General features: G+C 41.6%; 1 protein-coding gene across 1 annotated transcript in view; it reads right to left on the bottom strand.

Moving 5' to 3' along the window:
- The window catches only part of Hacd2 (3-hydroxyacyl-CoA dehydratase 2), a 46,334-nt gene extending 23,525 nt beyond the window's left edge, over positions 1-22,809 (bottom strand). Inside the window, exons 1-4 of the mRNA XM_068347387.1 lie at positions 22,596-22,809; positions 13,434-13,550; positions 5,235-5,345; positions 3,592-3,712 (exon numbers count right to left, since the gene is read on the bottom strand). Of these exons, the coding sequence (XP_068203488.1) occupies positions 3,592-3,712; positions 5,235-5,345; positions 13,434-13,550; positions 22,596-22,685 (439 nt within the window). The 5' untranslated portion in view covers positions 22,686-22,809. The remainder of the gene's footprint in view (positions 1-3,591; positions 3,713-5,234; positions 5,346-13,433; positions 13,551-22,595) is intronic.
- Positions 22,810-26,198: the final 3,389 nt, after the last annotated feature.

The raw sequence follows: 26,198 nt of genomic DNA, 5'->3' as shown, positions 1-26,198 counted from the left end.
ATCCCCAAAAATAGAATAATCTGGGATGGGATCAGTTGGGACTTTTAGGTTGACCACAAGTCCCAACTCCCTGGCCAGACTCAACGTCCAATGTAGATCCTGCAGACAGTGAAGGCTGGACGATGCTCTGAGAAGCCAGTCGTCAGAGTACAGGGAGGCTCGGATCCCCGATAGCTCGAAACTGGTACCCCACATTCCTGTAAACAAACCTCAGAAACGGTTGGGAATCCGGGTGTATAGGAATGTGGAAGTATGCCTCCTGAAGGTCGAGAGAGACCATCCAGTCGCCTTCCATAAATGCTGTCAAGACAGCCTGGAAGACTTCATCGTGAAGTTTGTCTTGACAATGAACACATTGAGCGCACTTGCCTCTTACGTACTCCTGCAGTGAACATGGCTGCCAAATTATGGAGCCATCCCTGAGGGACTTGTTCCTGCAGAGAACGAGGCTGTCAGATCATTGGAGCCATCCCTGAAAGCCTTGTTTATGCATGACATAATTGTACAGCAAAACTTCAAAGGCTCGAAAACAGCTGTGAAGTTGACCTGTAAAATCTTGGAGTGTCTCCTGGCCAGGCGCCAGGGAGAGTCTATGAGGTTTGAGAAGTCTATCTGGGCAGAGGCAGGAACTCCCAAGACGAGAACTTCTCTCGTGTCATATCAGACTCTCGCTCTATAAGCCAGTTTAAAAGAAGGGAAAGCAAAGGCTGTATCCCCCAAACTCCTCCTGGTGATAAACCAGTCGCCTAGCAAACGTAAAGCTCTCTAGGAGAGCGAGAGAGCACTAGCTTATAAAACAACGGCTTCGAAGTAGCTAGGCCTAGTGTAAGCTCTGACGTTTAGGCGAACGAGGAGCAGCAGTTACAAAAAGATCCGGACAAAGATCCTTAAAAATCAGCATGATTTATTTAAAGTCCATAGAGGGCTAAGCAGCTTTAGGCTCCTCTCCGTCTGACAGAGTCCTCAAGGGAATATCAGTAGGAGGGGGAACAGCAACTTCCTCATCTGAAGGAACCTTGTCCGATAAAAGCTGAGTCTCAAGCAAGGGAGAGACCTACCGTGGTGGCAATGCTTTACAAACAGAGTCCACACGCACTGGTGCATTAGTAGCGGACCAGGACGCAACGTCATGTAACTGCTTGACAGTCTGTGAACTGTCAACAACAACAGGTGCGAGAGACCAGGACGCAACGTCATGTAACTGCTTGACAGTCTGTGAACAGTCAACAACAACAGGTGCGTGAGGACGCACAGCGTCCACTCGAGACTGCTTTGACCGCCTAGACTGAGCAGTCAAAACAACTCTAGAATGCGGAGGTTGACGCTCAGCGTCAAAACAAGTCAACTCCGATTGTTAGCGAACGTCCTGAACGTCAACAGGAGCATCAGCAAGTGGCCTAACGTCCAAATGTGGCTGAAAATCCACACGAGACCGCATCGAGTGTGGTTCTAAACAACCTGACTGACGTGACTTAGCTACGCCAACGTCAACAGGACGCACAAAGGAACGTTAGGGTGGCTGAAAGCCAGGATCTCGATGAGATAAACGGCTAGGCTCAACGGACTTATCAGCAGAATAGTCTTCCATAAGGGAGGCAAGCTTATTCTGCATGTCTTGCCGTACAACCCATTTAGGATCAACGGAAATGGTTGCGGTAAGAGACGAGGGTAACGTCTGTGACCGCAAAACCTTGCCAACAAAAAGACTCTCGGAGTCTGTGTTACGCTTTTGTTAGGCGGCGAGCAGTCTTCCGATGACTGCATAGGGTCAGAGCTGTCCTAATGGCTACAACCAGGACGCTGGACCTGTCCTGAAAGGACTGACTTTCGCTTAAGGGCCTCGAAACCTTGTTTCAGGTTTCTTATGCGAAAAGCCTTCGGATGACGAGGAGAAAATCGTCTCTCTCGCCTTATGGTAGGGGTGATCTTGGTAAGATACACCCGATACCATAGAGGGAACGTCTGTTCGCTGATCAAGGCCTCTCGAACCCATAAGTCGTACGACATTACTTCTCCCCTGGGCTTGGGAGCTTGCAAGAGGTCCCGGACTAGGCGAACGACAGGCACGAACAGACGAACCCTCGGTCGCAACACTGATAACACTTTGCGCAATATCACTTTATCACTATGATTTTCTGTTTTGCACTTATTTCACTGAAATCGAAACTTTTACTGATTTCTACCTGAAGCAAGCAATTCTACCCTCATCAAAAGGTAGTAATTGCGAAATCAGTCGTATAATGCAAGCACATTAATACCAGCAAAAAACAGTAAACATATTTTAAGATAAAAAATTAAGTGGCTGGGGAAGAGACTAAACACTAGTTCATTCAAAACTACGTTTTCAATCTCTCACCGTACATTGCCTGGGGACGAGAATAAAAAACTAAAAACGTTTTATCCTTTCTCCCCGTACAGAGACTAGGGACGAGAGTAACTCGAGAACAACGTTACCCGCTTGAACGGAACGTTTTCTCTCCTCTCTCTCCCTCCGTCTCTATCTTTCTCTCTCTCTCTCTCTTGATTTCGCACCTAAGAGAAGAGCCCACTTACGTTTCGTCAAAAAAACATGTTATTTGACCAAAGGAAAAAACTGAAAGGTTTTTCAATTAAAAAGTTCCTTTAAAATAGAATTTAAAACATTTAAGCTTTGAAAGAAGAATGAACAAAACGTCAGAATCGATTTACTCTTTCTGCAAAGTGAAACCGTGATACTCTCTCTCTCTATCGTAACGATAGAGCGCAAACTGCGTAGCATAAATAAACTAAACGTTAGTTCATCTTTGAAACAGTACGAAGACTATTCAAAGAAAATCTTTCATAAAATATCTATTAAAAAATATTCATTTAAAAAGTTTTAAATCATTAGCTCTTTAATAGCTATTTACGATTGAAAGGGCTCAACGTTGTTTAACTTCGGTTTCCAAGTTAGGACCGCCTACTCTCAGGAAAGGTCGCATATAAACAAATCATTAAAATTTATTTTGATGTTTATTATAAATGGAAAGCTAATCGAAGAGGCCTAATAAAGGCGGTTGAGATATAAAATATATAGAGGAAAATCTATAATTAATTTATAACGTGATAAGATAATTGCTAAAAGCCTAAACACACTTCCGTCTAAGGGAAGGGTCAGCCATTTAAAAGTCAAAGAAAGTCCATACTCTCTTTGTCATCAAAAATTAAATCTATCCAAAAACGAGTTCAAGGATTTATTTGAAGAAAAACACCTGTACTGCGAAAGCTCAAACCAAATTAAAGTACTTCACCAAATATGATGGGAAAAACTCCAGGTTCAACAGCGAGTAAAAGTACTTCTTGTCGACACGTCGACAGAGAAGAAATTGAAGGTTTTGTTTACATCCGAGAGTGGTATCTGGCCGACAGTTGGCGCTGGTGGGCACACCCGCAACCTGCATAGCGATCGCTCGCGAGTTTTTTATGTATGTGTCTGTCGAGCAACAGAGTTACAGCTATTATATATTCACCGGCTAAGTTAAATATTTAAAAAAGGAATATATATGATGATCAAGGATGAGATATATGAAAGTTATATTAAGCTTATTAATCAAAATGATATAAGCTACTTACTTCTTGTTGGCCATCCTAATTCTTCAGCTTTGATTTTCTCGTAAAGTCCCGGATGGTCCTCCATTATGTCATGAGCTTCGTCAGAAAAGTCTTCTTCGTGAGTCCACTTGTCAAAATCTATCTGTAATTTGATTACGAGTTACTAGTGTATGGAAAAATTTGCAAATTTCTGTTTAAATACCTCTGCTTTCAATTGGTAAGCATTTTGCTAAATTAACTTTTAGACGGCAGTAAGATACAGTAGTCAGTTACAAAATGAAGATCAATTGTTGTAAATACTGAAAGGCTTAAATCAAGACATACTGCAAAGTACTTCATCAGCAAATCAATCTAAAAAAATTAGTTGGCATTTGTATGAGATCAATGAGAATATGTTGAGAATGTAACAAATTAAACTAAATGTACTTTACAGGTACAGTATAGTTTTTACCATACAGTACATATTAAAATAAGAATCATTTTATGAAAAACAAATCCATCCCTCCATAATAATTTATGCTACAGTAGCAGTAATCTCACAGCATACCACAGAAAAGGAGGAGTTGCCCTCACTACCTGTCCTGAGCACCTTTTGTGATGAATATTGTGACATGAACCAGCTAAAATAAAGGAGTAAGGAAGAGGTTTTTTTAATGTGATGGGTTTGCTAGTAAAAAAGAAAATCAATTTAATAGAAAAGTTTCATCATAAAACGATTTATTTCACAATAGTCTGAACGGCTATTTGGGCGGGATGCCAAAAGTCAAATGGCACCTGTAAATCATTAGATAAAAATGACATGTAATGACCGATGTGAAGAGGACTATAATTCAACATAAATCTTAACCAAACAAAGGATCATGAAATGAACATGGCCTTGTTATTACTGTTATGTATTGAACTTTGCAATTAATAAACAGAAGGAAATTGTTTACCAATAAAGTAGGATACAGCTCCTGGTTACAGCAGCTATTCACGTTGTTGGGAGTTAGGAGAAAAGCGTTCTGATGATGAAAAGAATTGTTAACCTTGACAGCTTCAACCAATCCCTATTCTTCAGTTCTAAAAAAATTTCACCTGTGGCTATTAACCCTTTTACCCCCAACGCTATTTGGAACTCTCCAACCCTTAACCCCCAGGCATTTTGTTTTTCAAGCGCATTTTGCAATATATTTTTTTCAAATTGCACTAACAGCCTTAATTTTCGTTATAGCTATGTCATGTTGGTCTCATTATTTTGGAAAATGCCTGAAGTTTCTCATAAAGTTATCAAAAATATGCAAAAAAATGTAATTAGCAGTTTTTTGCAAGGACGTACCGGTACGTCCATGGGGGTAGAGGGATGAGTTTTGTGAAACGTACCAGTACGTCCATTGGGGATAAAAGGGTTAAAGGATCATGAGAATGCAAATCTTATGAAACAACACATGCTGATAACTACCAGTTTTTAACAATTAAGATACTTAAAACAAGTGGAAGAAGGGTGCCTTCAAATCCTGTGGTGTCTCCAGAGACTGCTGCTATTGTAGTCTAGTTATCAAAATGGGTATTTGATGAAAAAGATGTAACATCATGTATTTTCTGTTTTGGCAAATCAAATTGAATTTTTATTTCAAAATAATACACTAGTGTCACGAAATGCAAAATTGAGCACAAAAACCTACCTTTAGCCATGCAGGTTTCTTTGCATCATCAAGGAGTCTTGGCCAAAACTCTGCATTATCCTTTTTAAGTGAAAACTCTACATTGCGGTCCAGCACTCTGTACCTACTTGCCTGCAAGATGAAAGATGTTATTTTCATTAGTAAAATAAATTTTTGAATATACTTACCCGATAATCATGTAGCTGTCAACTCTGTTGCCCGACAGAATTCTACGGAAGGGATACGCCAGCGATCGCTATACAAGAGGGGGGTGTACTCACAAGCGCCACCTGTGGCCAGGTACTGCAGTACTTCTTGTTGACACCACTTCAATTTTTCCTCGGTCCACTGGTTCTAAGGGGAGGAAGGGTGGGTCAATTAAATCATGATTATCGGGTAAGTATATTCAAAAATTTATTTTACTAATGAAAATAACATTTTTCAATATTAAACTTACCCGATAATCATGTAGCTGATTCACACCCAGGGAGGTGGGTGAAAACCAGTGTACATGTATATCAAGAAGCTAAGTATCCCGTATTTCATATTATCAGTTATTCAAAATAACAATGAAATTACAAGTACCTGGTAAGGAAGTCGACTTGAGCCATTACTCTGCCTTAAATAAGTTCGTCTTCCTTACTGAGCGCAGCGTTCCTCTTAGGAGGCTGAACAACTCTAAGGTGCTGAAGTATCAAGGGCTGCAACCCATACTAAAGGACCTCATCACAACCTTTAACCTCGGCGCTTCTCAAGAAAGAATTGACCACCCGCCAAATCAACAAGGATGTGGAAGGCTTCTTAGCCGACCGTACAACCCATAAAAAGTATTCAAGAGAAAGGTTAAAAGGTTATGGGATTATGGGAATGTAGTGGCTGAGCCCTCGCCTACTACTGCATTCGTTGCTACGAATGGTCCCAGGGTGTAGCAGTACTCGTAAAGAGACTGGACATCTTTGAGATAGAATGATGCGAACACTGACTTGCTTCTCCAATAGGTTGCATCCATAACACTCTGCAGAGAATGGCTCTGTTTGAAGGCCACTGAAGTAGCCACAGCTCTCACTTCATGTGTCCTTACCTTCAGCAAAGCAAGGTCTTCTTCCTTCAGATGAGAATGTGCTTCCCTAATCAGAAGCCTGAATAGTAAGAAACTGAGTTCTTAGAACTTGGAAAAGAAGGTTTCTTGATAGCACACCATAAGGCTTCTGATTGTCCTCGTAAAGGTTAAGACCTTTTAGATAGTACCTAAGAGCTCTAACTGGGCAAAGTACTCTCTCCAGTTCATTCCCCACCAAGTTGGACAGGCTTGGGATCTCGAACGACTTAGGCCAAGGACGTGAAGGAAGCTCGTTTAGCAAAAACCGAGCTGCAAGGAACATGTAGCCGTTTCAGATGTGAAAACAATGATCCTGCTGAAGGTGTGGATCTCACTTACTCTTTTAGCTGTTGTCAAGCACACGAGGAAAAGAGTTTTTAATGTGAGGTCCTAAAAAGAGGCTGATTGGAGAGGTTCAAATCTTGATGACATAAGGAACCTTAGGACCACGTCTAGATTCCAGTCTGGAGTGGACAACCGACGTTCCTTTGAGGTCTCAAAAGACCTAGGGAGGTCCTGTAGATCTTTGTTGGTGGAAAGATCCAAGCCTCTGTGGCGGAAAACCGCTGCCAACATACTTCTGTAACCCTTGATCGTAGGAGCTGAAAGGGATCTTACTTTCCTTAGATATAACAGGAAGTCAGCAATCTGGGTTACAGTGGTACTGGTTGAGGAAACTGCATTGGTCTTGTACCAGCTACGGAAGACTTCCCCTTGAGACTGATAGATTCTGAGAGTGGATGTTCTCCTTGCTTTGGCAATCGCTCTGGCTGCCTCCTTCGAAAAGCCCCTAGCTCTTGAGAGTCTTTCGAAAGTCTGAAGGCAGTCAGACGAAGAGCGTGGAGGTTTGGGTGTACCTTCTTACGTGAGGTAGACGTAGAAGGTTCACTCCTAGAGGAAGAGTCCTGGGAATGTCGACCAGCCATTGCAGTACCTCTAAGAACCATTCTCTCGCGGGCCAGAGCGGAGCCAACCAACGTCAGCCGTGTCCCTTTGCGAGAGGAGAACTTCTGAAGTACCCTGTTGACAATCTTGAACGGCGGGAATGCATACAGGTCGAGATGGAACCAATCCAGCAGAAAAGCATCCACATGAACTGCTGCTGGGTCTGGAATCGGAGAACAATACAACAGGAGTCTCTAGGTTATCGAGGTAGCGAACAGATCTATGGTTGGCAGACCCCACAGGGCCCAAAGTCTGCTGCAAACATTCTTGTGAAGGGTCCACTCTGTGGGGATGACCTGACCCTTCCGGCTGAGGTGATCTGCCATGACATTCATACCGCCCTGAATGAACCTCGTTACCAGCGTGAGCTTTCGATCTTTAGACCAGATGAGGAGGTCCCTTGCGATCTAGAACAACTTCACGAAAGAGTCCCTCCCTGCTTGAAGATGTAAGCCAGGGCTGTGGTGTTGTCAGAGTCCACCTCCACCACTTTGTTAAGCTGGAGGGACTTGAAGTTTATCAAGGCCAGAAGAACCGCCAACAACTCCTTGCAATTGATGTGAAGTGTCCTTTGTTCCTGATTCCATGTTCCCGAGCATTCCTGTCCATCCAAAGTCGCACCCCAGCCCGTGTCTGATGCGTCCGAGAGGAGAAGGCGGTCGGGTTTCTGAACAGCCAAAGATAGACTTCCTTGAGAAGAAAGCTGTTCTTACACCACGCGAGAGAAGACCTCCTCTCTTCGGAAACAGGAACTGAGACCGTCTCTAGCGTCATGTCCTTTATCCAGTGAGCAGCTAGATGATACTGAAGGGGGGGAGGTGGAGTCTCCCTAACACGATGAACAGGGCCAGCGATGAAAGTGTCCCTGTTAGACTCATCCACTACCTGACTGAGCATCGGTTCCTTCTCAGCATGCTCTGGATGCATTCTAGGGCTTGGAATATCCTTGGGGCCGACGGAAAAGCCCGAAAAGCTCGACTCTGAAGATCCATACCCAGGGAGACAATGGTCTGGGATGGGACGAGCTGAGACTCCTCAAAATTGACCAGGAGGCCCAGTTCCTTGGTCAGATCCATAGTCCATCTGAGAATCTCCAGACAGCGACGACTTGTGGGAGCTCTTAAAAGCCAGTCGTCTGACGGAGCCGGACACAAGATCATGGTACTGCTGCACAGTCTGTGAACTGTCAACCATGGGGAAGCGAGGAAGTACAGTGACAACCCGAAGCTGTCTAGACTGTCTGGGTCGTACAGACAACTCCTTATCGGGTTGCTGAGGTTGCCGCACTGCGTCACAACAAGTCACTTCTGCTGGTTGTTGAACGTCTTCCCAGTGACACACTGACTCCGTAAACAAAAAACAAAAAAAAAAATCCTCTAACAAGGACTAAGCTTGGACTGCATGTCTTGCAACACAGCTCAAGGTCTATGGGAGCAGGTGTGGTAACAGACGGGGTTAGCGACTGAAGTGGAACCATTACCTTCCCTGGGAGCATGTTATGCTTAAATAAAAGTCCATAGGAGGCTACGCAGCTAAAGGCTCCTCTCCAAATGACAGAGTCCTCAAGGGAATATCAGAAGGAGGGAGAAAAGCACTTTCTCATCTACAGGGACCATATCCGAGAAAAGCTAAGTTCTCTCAGTGAGGGTTTCACTGGTGCAAAAGCAGCAGACTAGAAGGCAACGTTATGAAACTGCTTGACAGTCTAGAGAGTTGGCAACAACCAAAGATGTGTGACTGAGAAGCATGCGGTAAGGTATGCAGAGCATGTTGTATGCAGAGCATGCTGTATGCAGAGCATGCTGAATGCAGAGCATGCTGTATGTAGAGCATGCTGTAAGGTAAGCAGAGCGTGTTGCATGGCGTGTAACATTTCTCAGAAATTCCATGACCAGTGCTAGAGTGAGTAATATCGCATTACCGTCCATTGAAAGTGCACGTGCCGAGGGAATTGATTTAGACTGTTTTGTTGATGAATTTGATAGCCGGCATGATAATCGTAGAATTAAGCTACACTAAATGTACTATAATCTACTTCACCTCAGGAAAGGGAAACTCGCCCTGTTGGCAACACTGCATTACTTCATGCATGCTTGCATGGGGTTTAATATCAACATAATATTACCTTACATTCATAACTCATGATTCATTTGTTTAGAAGATATTTTCGCCATATTTTGCGATTTGTTAAAAATATATTGCAAGGAATACATATATATTTTTATATAAGTAATACAAATAACCTCCATTATCATAATGTTTGTGTAGGCATACATGTATATGATTACAAATGCAAGTTATGAAAGTAATGAGGTGTTATTATTGTCATTTGTTATTCCCAAGTTGAATGGGAAGAAGCTCAAGTTGAGGAAAAAAAAGGCAGATGCATGCGTTGAGGTGGCTGACTCATAGCATGAGGTTGCTGTCTCAAGAGTTGCGCTTGCTGTAAGGGTTGCGGATGCGCAGTAGCAGGTTCCTGAGGAACGAGTTAAGGTTCCTGAGGTGCTAGCCTAAGGAGTTGAGACTCTTGCCTTGAGGAGGGTTTAGGTCGCTGCAGCGAGTGCTGAGGTGGCTGCCTCATTGATGGAAGAGGTTGTCGTACCTCAAGAGATTGTTGCCTCGCTGGTGGAACCGCAAGCGGAAGCGGAGGAAGTAAGGCATAAGACTCCTGCTCCCATTGCTGAGGTTGCCTTAAGGAAGGTTAAGGTTGCTGCACAACGCTGGTAACTGGCAACTCAGAACGCGGTAAGGTAGCCTGAGGAACCTCAACTTCGTACGCCTGGCAGACTGGACTGCGGTGAGGCGGAGCTCTCGCAGGAGGAGGCGGAGGTTGCTGCACACCGCTGGTAACTGGCAACTCAGAACGCGGTAAGGTAGCCTGAGGAACCTCAACTTCGTACGCCTGGCAGACTGGACTGCGGAGAGGCGGAGCGTTCGCAGGAGGAGGTGTAACCTTCTCAGCCTGAAACTCACGCATTAAGACCCCAAGCTGCGACTGCATGGACTGCAGCAAAGTCGTCTTGGGATCAACAGACGATAAGGTCTGTTGTGGCATCGCCTTACCTCTCTTAGGAGGTGTGCAGTCACCTGATGACTGAGGAGAGTCAGAGCTAACCCAATGACTGCATCCGGGTTGTTGAACTCTAACTTCATACGTCTGGCATAGGTCTGGACTTTACGTTTAAGAGGTCTTGAGACCTGAGACCAGCGTTTTCTCCCCGAAATTTCTTCTGCAGACGAGCAAAATAAGGGCTCAATCGTCTGCGGGTGGGAGTGACGGTCTCTTAAGACACGCCCGCAACCACCGAGGATACTTCTGTGCGCCGATCAAGGCCTGCCGAACCCTTTTGCCCTTCGACATTGCTTCTCCCCTGGGCTTGGGAGCTTGCAAGAGGTCCCGGACTGGGAGGACGACTGGCACGCACAGAAGTACCCTCACGCACAACACTGACACACTTTGCGCTAATCACTTATCACTTTTGATTTTCTGTTTGCACTTATTTCACTGAACTCGAAACTTTAAGTGGTTTGTACCTGAAACACGCAATTCTATCCTTTCTCAAAAGTTAGTAATTGCGAAAACAGAATTACAATGTAACAGAAAAATCTAATGAAAGATAAATAATTCAGTGGCTGGAAAGAGACTAAACACTAGATCAAATAAACTACGCTTAAAATCTCTCACCGCATAAAGCTTGAGAACAAGAAAAACTCTAGAAACGTTTACCTTCTTCCCCTACTGAGACTAGGGAGAAGAGCAAAAACGATAACAACGTTACTCGCTTGAACGAAACGTTTATCCTCCTCTTTCTCCCTCCGTCTCTATCTCTCTCTCTCTCTCTCTCTCTCTCTCTTGACTTAGAACCTGAGAGAAGAGCCCAATCATATATATCGTTAAAACATATTATTATTAAAGGAAAATATTTCCCAAAATGAAAAGTTCCTTTATAGAATTAAAACCATTAAGTTAAGAAAGAATGAACAAAACGCTAGACACGGTTACTCTTACTGCAACGTGACACCGTGAAAATTCTCTCTCTATCGTAACGATAGAGCGCAAGTTGAACGTTCTGAAACGTCAACAACTGCAGAGACAAAACAAAACGTTAGTTCAACTTTGAAAACAGTACGAGACTATCAAAGGAATTCTTTCAAAAACATTAAAATAGCATAATATGTTAACAGGTAAAACCGAAATGACGGGCTCAATGTTAATTAACTTCGGTACAAGAAAAGACCGCCTACTATTAGGAAAGGTCGAATATAAACAAATATAAAAATTAATTTTAATAATTTTATAATAAAAGGAAGTTAATCGAAGAGGCCTATAAAAGGCGGAGAGATATAAAATAAATCTATAACTTTTGTTAAGCAAAATTAAGAAAGAGAGTCTATACTCTCTTAGACACCAACACTTCCGTCTAAGGGAAGGGTCGGCCATTTAAAGGTGAAAGAGAGTTCATACTCTCTTCGTCACCATAATTAATCAAATTAATTCCAAAAGCTAGCTAAGCTAATAATAAAACTTCCTGAATAGCGAAAGCTGAAATCTTAGAGCAATACTTCACCAAAAACCGTGAACAAGACTCCAAAATTATAAGCGTATCCATGAACGTCTTGCCGGAAGCACGACAGAGGAAAAATTGAAGTGGTGTCAACAAGAAGTACTGCAGTACCTGGCCACAGGTGGCGCTTGTGAGTACACCCCCCTCTTGTATAGCGATCGCTGGCGTATCCCTTCCGTAGAATTCTGTCGGGCAACAGAGTTGACAGCTACATGATTATCGGGTAAGTTTAATATTGAAAATGTTATTATTTTCAAAATAATGATGTACTATAAATGGTTAATGCAAATGTAATTAATTGTAGTTTCTCAAACAGTAAAAAAAAGCTCAAATTGTCCCAATTCAATCGCATTGGCACTCATATTAATACTTCAAATCTCTCAATTAGTGTATTTCATCCTTCACTAAAATTATTTAAGAAATCACAAAAATAACTCCTAAATCATACTAACTTTCATTGCTATCAGTTTATGCAAAATGAGTAATTTCTCTGCTATTTAAAAGGCTTGTGAAGGAGTAAAGTCCTAAACCAACAATAATTGACAAGTGTGCAAAGCATTAAATTAATTTTTATGACCCTAATTTTTCCTATATGTATGTGAGTTTGACTTTTAGGCAACTGGACTTGTTCCCAGTTAGACTTGACTTATAATTTAACTTCTCAGAAATCTAGCCATGTTTCATCAGAATGGGTTACCCTGTACTATAAAGTTGGCTCCAATGACTACCTACACCACAAGGTTTTCATCAAATAGCATTCATATAGACTTAGCATGTAAGTCCTGGGTGATCTTATCTCTTAGCCTTGAAATCATCTTGGCCATTACAAAGTGTCTCCTCTTTTTTTAAGTTCATCACCAGGATTATCACCTTAAGCCGTAATACATTGCTGGATTATATGGAATATTTCAGTCATGTGAAAAGATATGATAAAAAAGCATGAATTACCATGTCCATTTCTTTTTCCTTCATCCTTTAATTTTCACATTCCCTTTTATCTTTTTCTAACTCTCCAATTAATATTGGTCTTGCTCTGGTTTTTAGTCCTCATTTAAAAAAATAAAAACGAGAAATTGGATATATGATTGAGGCCAGCTTAAGATAATATCAGTACCAAACATTACAGTATTGACAGAAATATTAAGATCCAAATAAGCCTGAAATGAGAGGCTTTTCCATCCTCTTCAAAATTATCTGTACTGTACTTAACTTCTACAATAAAGAATGTAAAAAAAAGCAAATCAGGAAGTATAGTAAAGCATTTCATTATTTGTTAACATGCAATTACTAGTTTGATATATTAGCAGTTCCTTAAATATTGATGGCCTACCAATCGCTATGATTAAATGTTACACAAATCAGCTACTTCTGTATATGTGTGAGAGAGAGAGAGAGAGAGAGAGAGAGAGAGAGAGAGAGAGAGAGAGAGAGAGAGAGAGAGAGAGAGAGAGAGAGAGAGAGAGAGAGAGAGAGAGAGTGTTCATGCAACAACACTCGTAAATCTGGGAAACATTCAGCATCATTATGAATAAATATTAAAGAAACATTAGCGAAGGCCAAATCAAAATATAATTTTATAAGGTATATAAAGAAATGAATAAGGCTACTTACATCTGTATCAATGCTTTTGAAAAATCTTAAATTCAGCCCATAATTTCTTTCCCCTTGTGCGCCATTCCCAACAGCGTTGAAGGACAGAGTTTCAGTCTGAAGATCTACGTTTGGACTCTGAAATAAGTAAATGTATATAAAAAATACTTAAAGATTGCAACTGGCAGTTTTGTTGATATAAAAAAAATTATCACATTCAAATTATACATGTGTACTAACATAAGAGGTTAGGATACATCCTTTTGATGCCATTTTATTTTTTGTTAAATATTTCCTTAGTTGAATCAGAAATGAACCATAGATTATTCTCACTGCTGGTTATGTTCTGGCATTATGTAGTGATTTATTCCATCTAAATATATCAAATCCAAAAGTAATTTGTATTTTTCTTAAGTACTTTAAAACGGAGATAGTTCAAAGCATGCTGGAATGGACTGAGAAGAGTGCCGGAGAGGGCGAGTTTAACTTACAGGATTCTACTTTGCATTGCTAGGAAAAATACAAAGGACTTGAAATTTTATATCAGTTCCAATGTGGATACAAACATGTTGTCCTTTAAGTAGGAGATTCACTCCTAGGTATTAAACTGTTCCTGAGAACCAAACTGGAAGGTTCTTCATCTTTCCTTGAAGTATCCTCTTCTTGGACCAATACGGGAGTGAGGAAGAGGACTAATAACATCTATGTTAATTTTAGGTATGGACTGTACATAGAAGCTGTTAAAGCCTGGGCCAGCACTGGTTTATGAAAGAAACCATTCCTCTGAATGGGAGTGATGTTGTTGAACAATATAAGACCAGCTCTACTACAAAAAATGGGTTTGGTATACAATGACCATCTTCTTCCCTAATGTTAAAGGAGGATGGAGTTACTTCTTCAATGATGTTATCTATTAAGAAAGATAACTAGGTTATCAAGCTTACCAGCATCAAAATGTTATTTTTATTAGTAAAATAAATTTTTTAATATACTTACCCGATAATCATGTAGCTGTCAACTCCGTTGCCCGACAGAATTCTATGGAGGGATACGCCAGCTATCACAATACTAGAAGGGGGTGTACTTACCAGCGCCACCTGTGGCCAGGTACTATAGTACTTCTTGTTGACACCTCCTCAATTTTTCCTCGGTCCACTGGTTCTCTATGGGGAGGAAGGGAGGGTCAATTAAATCATGATTATCGGGTAAGTATATTCAAAAATTTATTTTACTAATAAAAATAACATTTTTCAATATTAAACTTACCCGATAATCATGTAGCTGATTCACACCCAGGGGGGTGGGTGAAAACCAGTGTACAAGATTAAAGGATAGCTAAGTATCCCATATTTCATATAACAGTTATCTCAAATAATGAAATAATAAGTACCTGGTAAGGAAGTCGAATTGAACCGTTACTCTGCCTCTTTTTTAAGTTCGTCTTCCTTACTGAGCGCAGCGTTCCTCTTGGAGGCTGAATCAACTCAAAGGTGCTAAAGTATATAGGGCTGCAACCCCTACTAAAGGACCTCTACACAACCTCTAACCCAGGCGCTTCTCAAGAATGAATTGACCACCCGCCAAATCAAAAGGATGCGGAAGGCTTCTTAGCCTACCGTAACAACCATAAAAACAACAATAAAAGCATTCAAGAGAAAGGTTAAAAAAGGTTATGGGATTAAGGGAATGTAGTGGCTGAGCCCTCACCTACTACTGCACTCGCTGCTACGAATGGTCCCAGGGTGTAGCAGTTCTCGTAAAGAGACTGGACATCTTTAAGATAAAATGATGCAAACACTGACTTGCTCCTCCAATAGGTTGCATCCATTATGCTCTGCAGAGAACGGTTTTTATTAAAGGCCATCGAAGTAGCTACGGCTCTTACTTCGTGGGTCCTTACCTTCAGCAACGCAAGGTCTTCCTCCTTTAAGTGAGAATGGGCTTCTCTAATCAGAAGCCTTATATAATACGAAACCCCGTTCTTGGACATGGGCCTCGAAGGTTTCTTGATGGCACACCATAAGGCTTCTGACTGTCCTCGAATAGGTTTAGACCTATTAAGATAATACTTGAGAGCTCTGACAGGGCAAAGAACTCTCTCTAGCTCGTTACCTACCATGTTGGAGAGGCTAGGTATTTCAAACGATCTAGGCCAAGGACGTGAAGGAAGTTCATTCTTAGCTAAGAATCCGAGCTGAAAAGAACATGTTGCAGATTCGGTCGTGAAACCAATGTTCTTGCTGAAGGCATGAACCTCACTGACTCTCTTAGCTGTTGCAAGGCAGACGAGAAAAAGAGTCTTGAGGGTAAGGTCCTTGAAGGAAGCTGACTGGAGAGGTTCGAACCTAGGTGACATAAGGAACCTTAAGACTACGTCTAGGTTCCAGCCTGGAGTGGATAGACGACGCTCTTTAGAAGTCTCAAAAGACTTAAGGATGTCTTGAAGGTCCTTGTTGGAAGAAAGGTCCAAACCTCTGTGGCGGAGAACTGAAGCCAACATACTCCTGTACCCTTTAATCGTAGGGGCTGAAAGGGATCTCTCATTCCTAAGATGTAATAGGAAGTCAGCTATTTGGGTCACAGAGGTATTGGTAGAGGATACTGCATTGGCTCTACACCAGCTCCGGAAGACTTCCCACTTAGATTGGTAGACTCTACGAGTGGAAACCCTTCTTGCTCTGGCAATCGCGCTGGCTGCCTCCTTCGAAAAGCCTCTAGCTCTAGCGAATCTTTCGACAGTCTGAAGGCAGTCAGCCGAAGAGCGTGGAGGTTTGGGTGCAACCTGTCTACGTGAGGTTGACGTAGAAGGTCCACTCTTAGAGGGAGAGTCCTGGGGACGTCGACTAGCCATTGAAGTACCTCAGTGAACCATTCTCTTGCAGGCCAAAGGGGAGCAACCAGCGTCAGCCGTGTCCCTTCGTGCGAGATGAACTTCTGAAGGACTTTGTTTATTATCTTGAACGGTGGAAATGCGTAAAGGTCGAGATGGGACCAGTTCAGCAGAAAAGCATCCACATGAACTGCTGCTGGGTCTGGAACTGGGGAACAGTACAGCGGAAGTCTCTTGGTCATGGAGGTGGCAAACAGATCTATGGTAGGCTGACCCCACAAGGTCCAAAGTCTGTTGCACACACTCTTGTGGAGGGTCCATTCCGTGGGAATGACCTGATCCCTTCTGCTTAGGCGATCTGCTGAGACGTTCATGTTGCCCTGAATGAACCTCGTGACTAAAGTGAGGTTTTGACTTCTTGACCAAATGAGGAGGTCCCTTGCGATCTCGTATAGGCTCCTCGAATGGGTCCCTCCTTGCTTGGAGATGTAAGCCAAGGCTGTGGTGTTGTCTGAGTTCACCTCCACCACCTTGCCTAGCAGGAGGGACTTGAAGTTCAGCAGGGCTAAATGAACTGCTAGTAGCTCCTTGCAGTTGATGTGGAGCGTTCCCTGTTCCTCGTTCCACGTTCCCGAGCATTCCTGTCCGTTCAAGGTCGCACCCCAGCCCGAGTCCGATGCATCTGAGAAGAGATGAAGATTGGGGGTCTGAATAGCCAACGATAGGCCCTCCCTGAGAAGGAGATTGGTCTTCCACCACAAGAGAGTGGTCTTCATCTCTTTGGTGACTGGGATAGAGACTGCTTCGAGAGTCAAACCCTTGTCCCAATGAGCTGCAAGATGGAATTGAAGAGGGCGGAGGTGGAGTCTCCCTAGCTCGACAAACAGGGCCAGCGATGAAAGGGTCCCTGTGAGACTCATCCACTGTCTCACCGAGCAACTGCTCCTCTTCAGCATGCTCATGATGCAATCTAGGGCTTGGCTTATCCTTGGGGCCGATGGAAAAGCCCGAAAATCCTGACTCCGAATCTCCATTCCCAGGTACACAATGGATTGGGAGGGAATGAGCTGAGACTTTTCTATGTTGACTAACAGACCCAGTTCTTTGATTAAGTCCAAAGTCCAGTGGAGACTCTCCAGACAGCGACGACTCGTGGAGGCTCTCAACAGCCAGTCGTCTAAGTAAAGGGAGGCTCTGATGTCCGATAAGTGGAGGAATTTTGCTATATTCCTCATCAGATGCGTAAACACCATAGGAGCTGTGCTTAGGCCAAAACACAGGGCTTGGAATTGGTAGACAACCTTTCCAAAAACGAATCTCAGGAAAGGTTGGGAGTCTGGATGAATAGGAACGTGAAAGTAGGCATCTTTCAGGTCCAACGAGACCATCCAGTCCTCCTGCCTGACCGCTGCTAGGACCGACTTCGTCGTCTCCATCGTGAACGTCTGCTTGGTGACATACGCATTGAGCGCGCTGACGTCCAGCACCGGTCTCCAACCTCCTGTCTTCTTGGCCACCAGAAAGAGACGGTTGTAGAAGCCCGGGGATTGATGGTCCCGGACTATAACCACTGCCTTCTTCTGTACAAGGAGCGACACCTCCTGGTGCAACGCTAGCCTCTTGTCCTCTTCTTTGTAGTTGGGAGAGAGGTTGATGGGAGATGTGGTCAGAGGGGGTTTGCGGCAGAATGGTATCCTGTAACCCTCCCTCAGCCAACTGACAGACTGGGCGTCTGCACCTCTCTTTTCCCAGGCTTGCCAGAAGATCTTGAGTCTGGCTCCTACTGCTGTCTGGAGATGCGGAGAGTCAGTTTTTTCCTTTAGAAGCCTTGGAACTTTTCCTAGACTTGCTCCTAGAAGAGTCTGGACGGGAGCTTCCTCGGCTGGGGGCTCTACCACGAAAGGGCGGTATGAACCTCGTAGCAGGAGTATCAGCCACTGGAGTGCGATAAGTCCTGGGGACTGAGGTAGCAACCTTAGTCTTACGAGCCGATGAGGCCACAAGATCATGTGTGTCCTTTTGTATCAGGGCAGCAGACAAGTCCTTAACAAGCTCTTCGGGAAAAAGGAACTTCGAGAGCGGAGCGAAAAGGAGTTGAGACCTCTGACAAGGTGTGATGCTGGAGGAAAGGAAGGTACAAAGCTGCTCCCTTTTCTTAAGAACCCCTGACACAAACATCGAAGCAAGCTCGCCAGATCCATCTCTAATGGCCTTATCCATGCAGGACATTAAGAGCATGGCAGAATCCTTGTCCGCAGGGGAGGTCTTCTTGCTGAGGGCCCCCAGGCACCAGTCTAGGAAGTTGAACATCTCAAATGCTCTAAAAACACCCTTCAGGAAGTGATCAAGGTCTGAGAAGGTCCAGCAAACCTTAGAGCGCCTCATTGCTGTTCTACGAGGAGAGTCTACCAGACTTGAGAAGTCAGCCTGGGCAGAGGCAGGTACTCCCAAGCCTGGTTCCTCTCCTGTGGCATACCAAACGCCCGCTTTAGAAGTGAGCTTAGTCGGAGGAAACATGAACGAAGTCTTTCCAAGTTGTTGCTTAGACTGCAACCACTCCCCTAAAATCCTTAACGCTCTCTTAGAGGACCTTGCTAAGACAAGCTTAGTATAAGTAGACTTAGCTGGCTGCATGCCCAGCGAAAACTCAGATGGCGGAGAGCGGGGAATAGCAGAGACAAAGTGGTCTGGGTATACCTCCCTAAAAAGAGCCAAGACCTTACGAAAGTCAATAGAAGGTGGAGAAGACTTGGATTCATCCACGTCTGATGAGGGATCCAGGTGTGCAGCCTCATCATCAGACACCTCATCACCAGAGTGTAGCGAAGAGATCGGTAAGGTATGCTGAACAGCAGAGTCAGCACGAGCTGGAACAACAATATTTGAGGTTTCCTCTTCAAGACTCTGTTGAGGGAACACCTGAGGCTCAGTCTGCAAAGGCTGATCAAAAGAAGTAGCAGAAGGTAGGCGCATGGGTGGAGGAGGCTGACTCCTGGCATGAGTGTCTGAACTCAAGGGTTGCGCTTGCTGAGTGGTTGGCGGATGCGCAGTAGCAAGTTCCTGAGGAACGAGTTGAGGTTCCTGAGGTGTGAGCGATGAGGTAGTGGCTGCGCAGAACGCAGTAATTGTCTCGCGAGTTGAGGTTCCTGAGGCGCAAGGCTAAGGTGTTGAGGTGCTTGCCTTGAGGAGGGTTGAGCTCGCTGCAGCGAGAGCTGAGGAGACTGACTCATGGATGGGAGAGGTTGTTGTACCTCAAGAGAGTGTTGCCTCACTGGTGGAACTGCAAGTGGAAGCGGAGGAAGTAAGGTATAAGCTTCCTGTTCCCATTGCTGAGGTTGCCTTAAGGAAGGCGGAGGGAGCTGCACACCACTGGAAACAGTAAACTCAGAACGTGGTAAGGTATCCTGAGGAGCCTCAACATCGTACGCCTGGCAGGCAGTACTGCGGTCAGGCGGAGCGATCGCAGGAGGAGGTGTAACCTTCTCAGCCTGACACTCACGCATCAAGACCGCAAGTTGTGACTGCATGGACTGCAGTAGAGTCAACTTGGGGTCGGCAGACACTAAGGTCTGCTGAGGTAAAGCCTTAACAGCAGAGATCTGTTGCGGCAGAACCTTACTCCTCTTAGGCGGAGTGCATTCAACTGATGACTGCGGCGAGTCAGAGCTGATCCAATGACTGCAGCCCGGTTGAGTTCTTGAGGTCTGGACTCTGCGTTTGAGTGGTCTTGAGACCTGAGTCCAGCGTTTCTTCCCTGACAATTGATCAGCAGACGAGTAAAAGACGGGCTCAATCGTCTGCAGGTGGGAGTGACGGTCTCTGGAAGACACGCCCGCAACCACCGAGGATACTTCTGTGCGCCGATCAAGGCCTGCCGAACCCTTTTGCCCTTCGACATTGCTTCTCCCCTGGGCTTGGGAGCTTGCAAGAGGTCCCGGACTGGGAGGACGACTGGCACGCACAGAAGTATCCTCACGCACCACACTGACACTGACACTAACACTTGGCACTGCACTGACACTAGCACTCGTCACAGCACTGGCACTAATACCACCCACTGCACTCTTGACCTTAAGTTCCTTGACTTCGGCCATAAGAGACTTATGATCACTAACCACTGACTCTACTTTGTCACCTAAGGCCTGAATGGCACGCAAAACAACAGACATATCAGGCTGAGGGCAAATAGTAGGTTCGGGGGTAGCCACTACAGGGGTAGGAAAAGGTAGGGGATCATGAGGTGAGGAAAAAAGTGAAGAGTGAGAAGAACTCCTCCTAACTCTCTCTCTCTCTAACTTGGTTGAATACTTAAGAAGACGGACAAAATCAAGTTCCGAAAGTCCGGCGCATTCCTCACATCGATCTTCTAACTGACAGGGCCTTTCCCTACAGTCAGAACAAGCGGTGTGAGGATCTACCGAGGCCTTCGGAATACGCCTATTACAAGACCTACATCGTCTATGGGTGGGGGCTTGTGAAATGTCAGACATCTTGAATCAAAAGAGTTAGCCAAGTGGGGTTTCAAAATCAAGCAAAAGATCGTTAACCGTTAATCAGGACTAAATAATAGCTATCTAAGCTAATATAGAAGTTTTCCAGTAAAGCGACAGCCGAAATCTGAGAGAATACTTCACCAAAAGCCGTGAAAATACTCGAAGATCATAAGCGTATCCCAGAACGTCTTGCCGGAAGCACGACAGAGGAAAAATTGAGGAGGTGTCAACAAGAAGTACTATAGTACCTGGCCACAGGTGGCGCTGGTAAGTACACCCCCTTCTAGTATTGTGATAGCTGGCGTATCCCTCCATAGAATTCTGTCGGGCAACGGAGTTGACAGCTACATGATTATCGGGTAAGTTTAATATTGAAAACTTCCAATTCAGCACTTAACGGTAGCGGTTGCTACAGCCCCAGGAGAGGTGATGAAAAATTAAGTACAAAAGCTTTGACAACATGCTTTCTGTCTTGTGAAGACAATGGGCTGGTTACACAACCTGTGAGTAGCCATGAAAGAACCTAGAAGAAAAGTGTCCAAAGACCAATGGGTAAACTGCTTCAGATTAAATGCAAAGGCAGTCTTGCATTTCCAAACCCCTGCCTTCATCTCCTACTACACGGTGCTAATAAAAGTCTCTCCAGCACTCAGGCTAGATTTGCAGAGTTCTCTTTAGATAGCACCACTAGTCCTTCACAGGACATGAGTATACTTTCTTGCCTAGATTCCTGCTGGTTATGTCTGTGAGGATGAAATGACGATCTCAAGTCTGAGGTCATAGACCAACAGGTTCTGGGTTTTTTACTTAAGCATAAAACCAAAAGTCAAGGCACCAGCCACCAGTTGAGCTATAACAACTACTGTGTTATTTGGCCAGATAGTACTACACTAGATCCCTCTCTGGTTACGTCATATCTTTCCTTTGCCTACACATATACTGAATAGTATGGCCTATTCTTTGCACACCTGACAACACTAAGATATCAGAAAAACAGTATAATTTTACCTAATTTTTTATCAAAATATTACAATGACCAATGAATAAGGATAAGGCACTTGAAAACGAGCAGATCACTGGGTTACCAGGAATGCCGCCCGCATAGAAAATAGGAATTCTCCTTAATCGGGTCTCTCGTCAACGCACACAATGAAAAGTATTTACGCTCATGTTGGTCAACAACAACTAACACTTGATTATTATCTTACTGGTCTTTGCTTTGATGTGGCTTGCCTCACTTCAATTTGAAATTTATCTCCTTTGCCCACTCTGGCAAGCGGTAAATGTTGCTCTACGTGCATCAGCCCCGTCGCCAAGTAGTTTGGCAGATAAAAATTCTACCTTCACGCTAACCAGGCATTCAAAGTTGACTTACAAAGAAATGGGAGGTATCATAGTTTGCTAGCAGCAGTACCAGGGCAAATAAGGTTGTCTACAGATATTGGGGGTTATGAGGTATTTTGGAACTGGCTAGTGAATGGGGCTAGGAATACATTATAACAGCCAGTTAATTTAAGTTAGGTTGCGTTGCTTTTGACAGAGCATTGGGTACCGATACCATATTAGGCTGTAGTCGGTTCATTTCAATACTCTAGGACCTGAAAAAGGTCTAAATTATTGATAACGATTAGCCTAGGACTAAGTTTGTCCCGTCCTAAACTATAATTTTACCGGTCCACTATCGTATACTAGCCTACAGCCTACCGTAACCTATCTAGACTACAAACACACTAAGAACTATCCTTGCCCACGGTCTATATATATGGTAACATTTCGTCTAACATGCTTTAAATAAATTTCAATTATAAAACCTAAATATAACGAAAATACTAGGCACCAAATCGTACCGCTTATATCTACCTGAACATTTCTCAATTCAATCCTCAAAGTTATGGTAGAATCAGTTTGTGCCCAATATACAAACGGACTTAAGTGTTTGTCGGATTCCATTCTTTTGGATTCACTTATTACAGAAATAATGTCACAATAGATCAAATTAAAATTGATAATTTCCAAATTACAACGTTGTGAATCTCCATCAATGTTTTGGTCTGTTGCCGAGTGTGCGTACAATAAATGTGTCCGATTCACTGATGTTGGCTACGGCTTCACTTGCATGCTAAAATTAATTAATATTTTCTCTTATAAGTAAAAAGTAGATGAAGTTATGTTCTTATTTCAAACATAATATAAAATTCTCAAATATATCTAAATAAAAAGACTTATTATCGTAAAGAACTTTCATAATCATTATAAATATTAATCTCTGACCCGAACACATCACATGGATTTGACGTTTGTAAAGTGATATTTTCTATTTATTTTATAATAAAATTAATTCATATTTTCTCTTATAATCGACAAATAGATGAAGTTATGCTCTTATTTTAGCTATAATATTAAATCCTCAAATATATTTAAATAAAAATACTTAATATCGAAAAGGACTTTCATGATTATGATAAATATTAATCTTTGACCCGAACACATCACATGGATTTGACGTTTGTAAAGGGATGTTTTTCTGTTTATTACATAATAATAATTAACAATTTAAAGATTAAGAATATATTTCAGGAATTGGAATAAGGTTTCTGTGAAATGATTTACAATGTGTTATCAAATAATACAGACGAAGGAAAAGGGGGTTACAATTTAATAAATTCCTGATTTTATGGCAATGTTGCCGGTAGGGTAGGCCAATAATAATAATAATAATAATAATAATAATAATAATAATAATAATAATAATAATAATAAGATAATTATGTTATTGCGTCAATATCCGTAATAGATGATGTTGATGATCATACTGAAAATGGTGATATATTGCTGCAGCGGTTAAAATATTTTCCAAAGTTTATCCCTGATGTAAAGATAAAAACTATTATAGTCAAGAAACTTGCTATGGTGGGACTTCCCATCCATTCACGAATGTGACCCCGAAATCCGATAGGCTTATCATATTAAGAGCACATAATAGGTTTACGATAAGATGGAGCACGTTTTGTGTACGTGACGGATATCACAAGATCATCTTGAGATGGTACTGAGTTATAAAAATGGCGGTAGTCTACTACAGAGGTTGGTAATATTGAAATAAAGTACTATGATTTTTTAAGTATAAAGATTATAAAGATAGAAATAAAAAAATGCTGAATATTTTAAATTTAAAAAGTGTTAAACAATCATAACTTTTATTTATGTTGGGTCTATAGGAATCCAGACATGGATGATTCTATCTTCGATTGCCTTCCTAACATTATGGCTAAGATACAAGATGATAGAAAGACCTTTTTGTTCATGTTTGTGATTTCAACGCTCACAATATGGATTGATTAAATTCTGTTTCTCCTACTGATCGCCATGGTTTAAGAGCTTTGAACTTTGCCTCTGAATCAGGCTGTGAGAAATTCATAAGTGAAGCTACTCACAGGTCTGATAACTGCTTAGCCCTATTATACACTTCCTCCACTGACGTTTTAATAATTAGGGTTAATTAGAGTTTGTTCTCCAGTTGGGACATCTGATTGTGCCTTCATTTGATTAGTAGTGAAGACTGAACAGCGTGTCCCTGATGTGTCATACTCATGTTATATATATATATATATATATATATATATATATATATATATATATATATATATATATAGATATATATATATATATATTTATATATATATATACACATATATATATATATATATATATATATATATATATATATACATATGTGTGTATGTATATATATATATATATATATATATATATATATATATATATATATATATATATATATATATACATATACATATATATATATATATATATATATGTGTGTGTGTGTGTGTGTATACATACATATATATTTATATATATATATATATATATATATATATACATATAAATATATATATATATATATATGTATATAATATATATATATATATATATATATATATATATATATATATACACACAATACACACACACACACACACACAAACACACACATATATATATATATATATATATATATATATATATATATATATATATATATATATATATGTATATGTATATATAATCTCAAGCAGACTGGAATGGCATTATGGGTAATCTCTTACATTTGAAATGGTAAAAAAATAATATAGAGTCAAGATCTAAATAAATGGTCCTAAAGCAACACTTTGCGCGAATGGTGGACCAGATAAAGAAACAACAAACCTTAGTAAACTACAATTTTTTCAGGGTCATATATAAGATGACATAAAATTACAACTGGGCCAGAAATTCTACTGTTAAAAAACAGCAATTTTAATCAGAAATTCTCATTAAAAATATAGTTCCTCGCTGTATTTCAGTAAATACAGGCAACAGTAATTTTTACCCTACTTTGTTATTATCTTTCACTCCTTAACGTCAATATATTTGTTTTTAAAACGGTAAATACATGGCAACATGTATTCCAGAATTTTTATCGTGTTTTTTTTTCTTTCTTTTTGTACGGCCCATTTTTATCAGCGCACCACACATGGAAGCTATCACTTGAGCAAATTAAATTCACTGCTTTTACACAACTACCAATCATGCATATAACAAATTCATTCCTATACGTATGATTATACTCATTCACATTTTTATCTGTCGTATCTAACTCCCCGTTTCTTATCTCAGAATCATGTACTTACTTTACTTTACTTTACTTTGATGGCTGCTTTTCGGGTCCCATACAGCAGGGGAACCCCATTCTCTACAGGACCTACACTGTCGTTTTACCTTGTTCGTTCACAGTATTTAACATTTCATGTCTCATATTCTTCATTTATTGTTAAATCGTCACTGTCAAAAGACTCATGAAGTAAGAAAGTCTTCAGTTTCCTCTTGAAAGCCTTAATGTCTTCAATCATTTGAATGTTTCGTGGGAGCTTATTATATAGTCTCGGGGCCGCTTATTTAAAGGCTCTGGAGCCTAAAGTAGGTTCCAATAGTTTGTAAAGTCATTCTTTTTATAATCTCATTTATCATTAACAGTCAAAAGGAATGGATGAGTAAAATGGAATTTAAATGAGTAAAAATAAACTGGTCATATGACATTTAAACTGGAAAAAAATAGCAATAATCTCCTATTCGGTTTCAGTCGCGATATTTAATTTTCAAAGGAATTCTTTGCTTTGAAATTTTGGATATGCTTCTTGAATGACTTCATAGTTTTTGTTCTAAAAATCAGTTTCGAAGTTTTTATTTGACTGTATACTTTTTTTTTTCGAAGTTTTTATTTGACTTTATACTTTTTTATCTAAAAATCATCTTCGATTTTTTGTTCTTTTTATAATAGGGAATCATTTTAAGAAATTTCTTGGAAATGCAGACGCTTGAGGAGTGAAAAATACTTGAATGTAAATTTTATTAATGCAGTGGAAGTTACTGAGAGAACTGAAAGCGTTGCGATGGAGTGCTGAA

This window comes from Palaemon carinicauda, chromosome 23 (assembly GCF_036898095.1).
Source record: "Palaemon carinicauda isolate YSFRI2023 chromosome 23, ASM3689809v2, whole genome shotgun sequence".
NCBI classification, from domain to species: Eukaryota; Metazoa; Arthropoda; class Malacostraca; order Decapoda; family Palaemonidae; genus Palaemon; species Palaemon carinicauda.
This window is presented reverse-complemented; position numbering and strand designations above follow the sequence as displayed.